The sequence below is a fragment of the Plectropomus leopardus genome, chromosome 18 (assembly GCF_008729295.1).
Source record: "Plectropomus leopardus isolate mb chromosome 18, YSFRI_Pleo_2.0, whole genome shotgun sequence".
NCBI lineage: Eukaryota > Metazoa > Chordata > Actinopteri > Perciformes > Serranidae > Plectropomus > Plectropomus leopardus.
Genome location: NC_056480.1, coordinates 19,777,653 through 19,785,975, shown reverse-complemented (window position 1 = coordinate 19,785,975; position 8,323 = coordinate 19,777,653). Strand labels below are relative to the sequence as shown.

At 41.7% G+C, this 8,323-nt stretch overlaps 1 protein-coding gene across 1 annotated transcript; it reads right to left on the bottom strand.

Moving 5' to 3' along the window:
- Nucleotides 1–282: 282 nt before the first annotated feature.
- klhl38a (kelch-like family member 38a) lies at nt 283–7,059 on the bottom strand. The gene is made up of 4 exons (XM_042507085.1): nt 6,846–7,059; nt 2,902–4,258; nt 2,262–2,367; nt 283–1,062 (listed from the first exon to the last, which is right to left on the bottom strand). Exons 2-4 carry the CDS (start codon nt 4,255–4,257, stop codon nt 773–775), a joined length of 1,752 nt encoding a protein of 583 aa, XP_042363019.1. The 5' UTR covers nt 4,258; nt 6,846–7,059; the 3' UTR covers nt 283–772.
- Between the last annotated feature and the right edge of the window lie 1,264 nt (nt 7,060–8,323).

Genomic DNA, 8,323 nt, shown 5'->3' with positions numbered 1-8,323 from the left:
AAAAGCACCACAAAGTTTGTGGATCTTGCTGTAGAAGAGGTGGTGGGCCCCTGTCTGTGCCTCGGGACTGATTGTTTCATCATCTACACACATCTCTATTAAGGAGGTTATGTTTTTGGTTTGGCTATAGTCTCTAGGATTATGCCTGATTTTGAATAAAAATTGGTGGAAGGGTGCAGCAGCGGCCAAGAAATAACGTTGACATTTTGGGGCGGATCCGGAAATTACAGGATGGATACACAAATTATTTTTTTTTACTGTCGTTACCATTGTAACACAAAAAGGAGGTCTGCGCTCTCCCTTCTGCTTCCCTCTGTACTTAATTGTTAAAGGGAAGTCAACTGCAGCTGCCAGGCAGTGCTTTGCTGTGTATAAATGTCTAGAAAATTAAAGCATTAACACTTCTAGTTACCATCAAACGAGCGCAGCCATCTGCGGAAAGAGCTTTTTGGATTACGTATGTGTCTGAACAGCTGCTTGTTATGTAAGTGCGTCTGCCTTGTGTCATTTCGTGGGGTCTCGGTTCAGTTCCACACCAGGTGCCTTGGTAATGACACGTCTGCTCCTCAGCTGAGCTCTCCTTTGATTCAGATGAAAGTCGAGCTGGTCTAACGTGCTGCTAAATTGTGGCAGAGACTGTGCTGCGTGAAGGAATGCAGTCAGTTTGAAATGGTCTCCCATTTGTGTCATTAGAGGCAAATGAATCATGACAAAAGGGGAGGAGAGGAAGAACATGCAAAGCGTTCGCCCAAGTGACTGGTTGTATGATGGCTCACGGTGGGTTGGGTCTGTTGGAAACACACACTAACGGCAGGGAGCCGTGGTCAAACAGCTTGTACGGCAAAGAACCTTTCGAGGTCCAAACATCTGTTTTTGGATCATAACAGTCGAAACAGTCCGAGTCCTCGATGATGTCATGGCCATTGAGGATGCGTCCACCGGTGACATAAAGCTTGTTGTTGATCACTGTAGCGCTGTGATGCATCCGCCGCTCTTTAAGGTTCTCACACTTGACGAATTTGTTGGCTTTTGTGTCGTAGGCGATCATTCGTCTGGTGTATCCTGGAAATTAGAGTTTATTGAGTGAATTTTTATATTTTATATGTTTGTTTTTTTTTAATGCTATTAAATGCAATGAAAAAACCTATACCAATGATGAATCGACAATTATTTGTTGTGCATCCAAAGCCTGATATAATTTATTCCTCTGTGTAGAGCTTCATCGTTGTCAGAAAACTATTAGATACTCATCTCTGAGCCACACTGTTGCACTGGGAGACATGTTCTTTTATTACAGTTAACATGGGACTGCAAATTTGTTTTGACTCACTCCACATACAGTAAACTGTCCTGCTGCTAGAAATACTACAGCTTCAAATGTGTATCCATGGGCAAATTAAAATTATCCCAAACATATGCACTATTTACTTCTGTTTGAGTAACATTTGTTAAAAACTACAGCGTGAGAAAGCAACTTACTTAGCCTTTTTAAAAAATGAAACCAAATATTTGTGAGGTGTTTTTTTTTCCCCAAAAGGATTTAACTTCAGTAGGAAGCAGTGGCCTGTGGGCTTGGGATAAAAACAGAGTAGGGAAACCAGAAAGAATCAAGAGACAAGCAATATGAGATAACTCCTTGTTAACTAAGCTTCAGTTGGTAACTCTAATGAAAAACACTTTGTGTCATATTTGCTGAAGCTGTGACTCTAAAAGTACATGAGACAGACAATCTGTGGCAAAAAAAAAAAAAAAATCATGTCCCTTCTCCTTCTTTTTCTTGCCTCTAATGGCATTTGCTAGAATCTCTTGTGGGGCACCGAAAACAGCCAGTCGGAGCCAAAGAGTCTCTAATGCAGCTGCCAATCATTGTTTGTAAACGGCAGTCCAACTATCAAACTAGAGTGTGCTAATCAAATATGAATCCAGATTCTGTAACTGCATTGCTTAATTCTCACCTGAAATGTTTGCATAAACATATTTCAGTACTCTGTTTAGATGTAAAATGAGAAAGTTTGCTCTGATAGGTAGGCAGTGCTTCATTTTGACTGGACTGTTTTCATCAAGGTGGCTAAAATGAGAAATTTTGTGACTATACTGAAAACAGTCGAGCAAAAATCAAGCTTGGCCTACTGATCAGAGCAAATCTTTTCATTTCACAGCTGGGCACAAAATAGGCAATGCAGTAACAGAATCTTGTTTCATATTTGATCAGCACTGCCCAGTTTAACAGTTTATAACAGGGATCCATTCATTGCGCTCACCTCCTATGATGTAGATCTTGTCTTCAATGACAGCAGCAGGAGCGCAGACATTTTTCACTGTCCTTGTTTCTAGCCTGGACCAGAAGTTGCGAGATATGTGATACACCTGTTGACACACCACAAATATCAACAGTCAGCCTGTTTACTGCAGCATCAGTTAACTGTCTGCTTGTGAGACATCCTAATATTTCTGAAAATCTCTGCAAATGCTGTTAATGATGATTTCTATTTTAATCCTATTTTAATAATGTCTTGTTTGAGTGGAAATAATGTAGGAATTGGACTGTGGAACTATATTATAACTATTGTCTTTCTAAGTACACTCAGCAACCGTATTACCGCACACCCATGCATCTACTCAGGGATGAGAGGCTGGTGCTCATGACAACGGGAAATGTAAACAATAATGGCGTCCGTCTCAGATGAGCTGTATTCATCTAGCTCAGTAGTGCCAGGTGAGCTAGCAGTCGATACACACTTCCTTCTGCACTGTGCTATGTTTGCAGGAACATCTAAGAACTATTTGCTTTCTATTGAACTACATCTGCCAACCGTAACACCACACAGAATGAAGCATACCTCTACTGTTAGCTCCAATGCTGATTCAATGCTGCTAAAAAAAAGAAAGGTTTGACTCTACCTGAATCAACCTGACTGGATTCTGCATGGCATCCTCCCCTCCAAAAACATAGATCTTCTGATCACTGGCTGCAACAGCTGGATGCAGAACTGCTGTAGGCATTGGTGCCATGCCCTCCCATTGATTAAACATGCTGTTGTATCTCTCTACAGACTGAGAGATCTTCTTGTCCACCCCAATTCCTCCTAACACAAAAATAAAGTGCAGATAGGACACACTTTGGTGGGCATATCGTGGCTCCAACATGGGCTCAGCAGTCCGCCACTGGTTGGTCTTCAGGGACAGTGTGTAAACTGTGGCGCTGACTGAGCTGTCACCTGATGTCATGCAGAGGCTGAGCCCGCCAAGTACATAGAGGATGCTATGAATACACACGTATGCAGCTTTGTAGAGGCGCAGTGGGAGCTTGGCCAACCACTGCCAACGATGAGTCCTTTCGTCATATAGCAGGGCTTCTCGGGAGGTTTGTTCGTTGTTTTTGCGTCCACCAACCACCACCAGTGTTTCTCTGCAGGTGTAGCGTCGCGGTGTGGTCCAAAGTGGCTTGAGCTCTCGGCTACACTTGGTGCTGACTGTAAGCATGAGGCGACGTACTGACTCGATTATCTCAGTACAGAGGGTGGAGGACTGCACCAGTGGGTCATTGGCGATGAACTGGAAGAGGTATGTTGGATGGATGTAGCGAAGACGAACTTTCTTGAAGAGATCGTGGATTGCACCGCGTCGAGAGAATGGGTCGTGGTGGATCCATGCTAGGAGGGTCTCAAACACTTGCTCCTCCTCAGCACAAAGTCTGTCATCTTCTAGATAACACATGAGCTCAGGAAGAGACAACTCACAGAAGTCCTCTGTTGCAGCTACATCAGAGAAACACCTCACAGCCATCTCCTTTGCCCTCTCCCTCAAACTCTCACAGTGAAGGATCTCAGAGAGCCGTATCATGCTCAGACAGTTTTCTGGACTCAGCTGCTCCTGCAGGAACATGGAGCAAGCCTCAAAGAGACCTCCATAGTGAAGCATGGAGGCTGCCTGCATAAGCGGGAGCACAATCTCCATGGTTATAGTGACGCAGCCTGTGTAGACGTAGTCCACAATGCCACTGAGGACATTTGAGGAGATTCCCTTCAGATTCACACGAGCCTGACTGCTCTCCAGGAAGTTGCTGCAGAACATGGCACGGAAGTACGGGCTGCTGGACACCAAGACGTTCCTATGGCAGGGGATCTCGTGGTGCTCCGTGCAGAGCAGGACATCTGTCAGGATTCGTTCCTGACGGAGGATGTTGAGCTGGGCAAGAAGGTGGGAGGGAAGTTCTGAGTCTTTGAAAGAGAAAACTTCTCGTGGTTTTAAGGCCATTCTGTGGAGAGAAGAAAGAGAGACGCCATAATCATAGCGTTGTGGGAGTGCAGGAAAGACAAGATGGAGAGACTAAATCGAGTCGGGTCTGTTTACTCTCACTTAAAACAGCAACATCACAGCTCAGGAACAAGCTCACACCTTAACAGCTGGCAAAAGCTAATCCACACCAACAACAAAGCCAAAACTCTCTTTCCCAGAACCCCCCTCTCCCTACTCTGATCATTGCTTCAGGAGCAGCAGTCTCTGGTGAATGTCTCTATAATGTGGGTCATCACAATATTGTATTTTTATTTAGACACAGGTCGCACAGTGTTGGCGATATTGGCTGTGGAGATGCAGGCCTTCTCTCTGATATAATGGAACTACATGGCACTCAGCTTGTGTTGTGCCAAAAACACATCCGAAAAACTCAGTGTCTCTTTTCCAGAAATCATGAACTTTTTTCTTTCAACTGAACTACACTCAGCATGTGTATTACCGGATGTCCATGCATCCACTCAGGGATGAGCGGCTCACGCTCATGATGCACGCATTAATGGCATCCACCTTGGCACAAGCCAAGTGCTGTCTAGCTCCATTATATATTCAAGAGAAGGTAGACATCTCTACAGTAGATATTTGACGCTCAACTCTCACCAAAACACTCTAGATTGACGAATAAATCTACAGGTTCGAGAAATAATAGGTATTTTTTAGATTTGGGGGCAAACGGTCTATTAGTTTAGCATGAAGATTAGAAACAGGGGGAAACAGTTAAATCTGTATACTTGTAAATCTCACTGCTAACACATTAGATCTAATTTGTGTAATTTGTACAAAACCCAAAGTGTAGAAGCAACATATTATGGTTTTAATGGAGGATTTTTGCTGGATTCTTTTCTAACTAACCAATAAACCAACAAAAGACTAATGTACCAAAATGCTTTGTGCTCGTGAAGCTGCAGAAACACAACTTATAATACATTTTTGTTGGAGATGCAGATGTTTCATCCATTCAAGTTAAGTTAGTAATTTTACATTATTAATATTCTTTCAAAGAATGTCGGAATCACATTATTTTTTGATATTTTTTTTTATCTGACTTTCACCTTTGCCCACAGACTTATTGTCCATCTGATATTAAACGCTTTTATTTGTCAGACCACTCTCAAACTCTTTAAACTCCTGTGAGGCAACTGTCTTTAATGTGATGATTAATAACTCACAGATTTCTATTTTTACATCCTCTGAATTATCTTGATGCGTGCATGTAGCATTTGGCCACATCTCCCTTATCATGCAGCCCATCACTGCTAACATCAATAGAGCCATATCAACTGACCATCTGTGTTTGTCTCTCCATCCCCTCTGTATCTCTCTCTCTTTGGACCTCACTATCTCTGTTGCTGTTTTCTACATGTTTTTCCTCCACCATGTTCCTCCTCTCCCTGCTTGGAGGGTTTGTGATGATCCTGCTGTTTGAAGAGCAGGAATTGCACTGGGCTATTAGCAACACTAAGTCTTCTAATCACCCCCAGCGACAGCTACTGATTTACTCCCACTTATGGGCCCCAGCTGATATATTTGGACCTCTGATCATTATTGTACATTATGAAATCACTGTAAGTATCATTTCACAACTAATGGTTTCCCCTCAGATGTTTAACAAGTCCTGCTGGCAGAGACCAAGAGCTCCTTTTATTGCAATGCATTAGAAATTAAACTTTGAGTGACTTGTCACTCCTGTAAGAATTATATCCAATCACTTGCGATATTTTTGTTTCCTTATTGTGTAACCAGTGGCTTTGTGCACTCTTTTGTGACAGATTTTTTTTTTTCCAGCTTCAAGGTTTCTATTAGTTCCCACAACCTTCTTCTTAGTTAGGATAACATTCTCTATAAACATCAGAAAATGTAAAAAAAAAAAAAAAAAGCTTGTTTTTTTTATTGTTAGCATGTCACATAACATTACATTACATTTAAAAAAAAGGTCTGTAATCTCAAATAATAATAAATAATAATGCTCTGAATGTTGCTTTGAAAACATTCTACTTTCGTTCTTTGTTTTTGTAACATTGTGGGAATGTTTTTATAAAAGAACATTCTATGATCTGTCACCTCTCAACATCACCAAAACATCCTCAGCGTGTTGTAGTTAAAACATTATGTCTTCGTTTGCATTTCACCTTAAAGGAACATTATCTGAAATGATAAACATCCTTAAAAAGTTATTTTAACATTAGATTAGAATGTTTGCTTTAAAACATTATTGCAACATATAGGTAACTTTAGCCAGTGTTATGGGAATGTGCCCTGCCAGCTGGATAAATATTGTTATCAGTACAAAATATTCCAGTAACGATTATTTAAGTAACTGTAAATGTGTCACAGCTGGATTTCTGAACAACTCTGACTTTCTTAAGCCTAAATTAGAGCAATACTGAACAAAATCAGTGAAGGATACAGTTAAAGAAAAAGACACTAAAGCTATTCCTGAATAAACACACTGAAGCATTTGTGTCAAACTGGTAAATTTAAAAGAAATGTGGCTCTGATGAACCTGTTTCCAGTTCATCAGCAACATCTGTGACTGAGTGAATCCTTACCTCCTGCCCTCAAAAAAATCAGTTAAATCCAAAATGTGTGGTCAGTCTGCTCTGAAAAAGGCGCAAGTTCCAATCAAAGAGGACCAAAACATTATCCAGAGATAAAGTGGGTAGTGTAGTCAGGGATAGAAAAGGAGCATGACACAGAGAAACGGCGAGGCTTTCCAGTTAGGCGCTGTGGAGCTCGCCATGAGGCCACTGTGTACATTCCTGCAGCTAAGAATAGTATCCCGGGCCACTGTGACTCCAGCCAGGCCTCTCATGTGACACAGAGCTGTTTGGTACCCAGTTGCCGGCTTAACAGCTCTGCCAGGGTCCAGTGGAGAGAGTGTTTACAATAGCCAGGGGAGGGAGAATCATCCCAGGGTCCTGACTCAGCCATCGAGCCCACCCAAGCCGGTGTTTAATCAAAGTGGCCCTGAGCTGCTAACCCTTGTCCATCTTCCTGTGCTGTTTCAGACCTCCCCTCCTCCTCCTCCCTCATGTGTGTAACCCAGGATGAAGGTAAATATAGAGCAGTGCTGATGGGCCAGCTTGATCAGGGGAAACAGCTGTAAGAATTAGGCTCAGTTTGAGTGAAGATGTGATGCTGTCTTTCTCTGTGTTACTTCATGCACAACTGGAGATGACTACTCTTACTGCTACTCCTCGATTCACCTGTTTAAGGTGTCAGTTACCCTTTTAGCAAACTATGCATCATGTTGCCGAATGGCTTACATTACACTCAGTGCTGGAAACAGACATACTGTGGTCTCAGTGGCCAATTTGGCCAGTGAAGTCTAGTTGTGATTATGATTCCATTGTTTAATAATCCATGCGATAGTTTTTAATATATCACTGCATTCAAATAATAATACCCCATTAAAATGGATTAATACAGTGCAGAAAACTATTTGGCTGATATAGAGATAGTGGTTCCTGAGCTATAGCTGTCAGAAACCCCCCCAAAGGTAAATCTGATTTCAAGGTAACGGCAAAAATATTTTTTCTTAACTTATTTGGTGACACCTGTGGTTACTGGTGGTAACATATTTCAACAGCCGAACAATTAAATGTGACCTGGCAGCTGGTGGGAATGTTCAGTTTGCACCCACAACTTTAAAATAAGAAGAACAGTAAACAATAAGGCAGATATAAGTAAAATAAAATTACAAACATTTTGGATAATAGGTGTCGAATTCAGGGGGAAAGCAGGGAACACATTAGGAAAATGTCTATTTGCAACATTTAATTTGACACAATTAAAGGCATTTACACTATAAACTGATGCAGAAAAGGCAAAAATTGACACATAAACAATTTCTCTATTCTCTATATTTCTGGTGTTTCAGGTACAATGTCACAAATGCGTTGAAAAAAATGGTCAGTAAACAGTAGAAAGAGCAGCATGGCGGCCGTGTTACTTATTCAGTCTCTCTTCCAAAGTCAATGCAGATTACCTTGGAACTAGGTTCGAGCACTGCTTGGATGGAAATAGG

Excerpts from the sequence above, each read along its gene's own strand:
- klhl38a (XM_042507085.1), bottom strand. The coding sequence starts at position 4,257 with ATGGCCTTAAAACCACGAGAAGTTTTCTCTTTCAAAGACTCAGAACTT. Across the intron at positions 2,368-2,901 it reads ATCCAGTCAGGTTGATTCAG|GTGTATCACATATCTCGCAA; the intron begins GTAGAGTCAAAC and ends GTGTGTCAACAG. Across the intron at positions 1,063-2,261 it reads CAAGATCTACATCATAGGAG|GATACACCAGACGAATGATC; the intron begins GTGAGCGCAATG and ends TCTAATTTCCAG.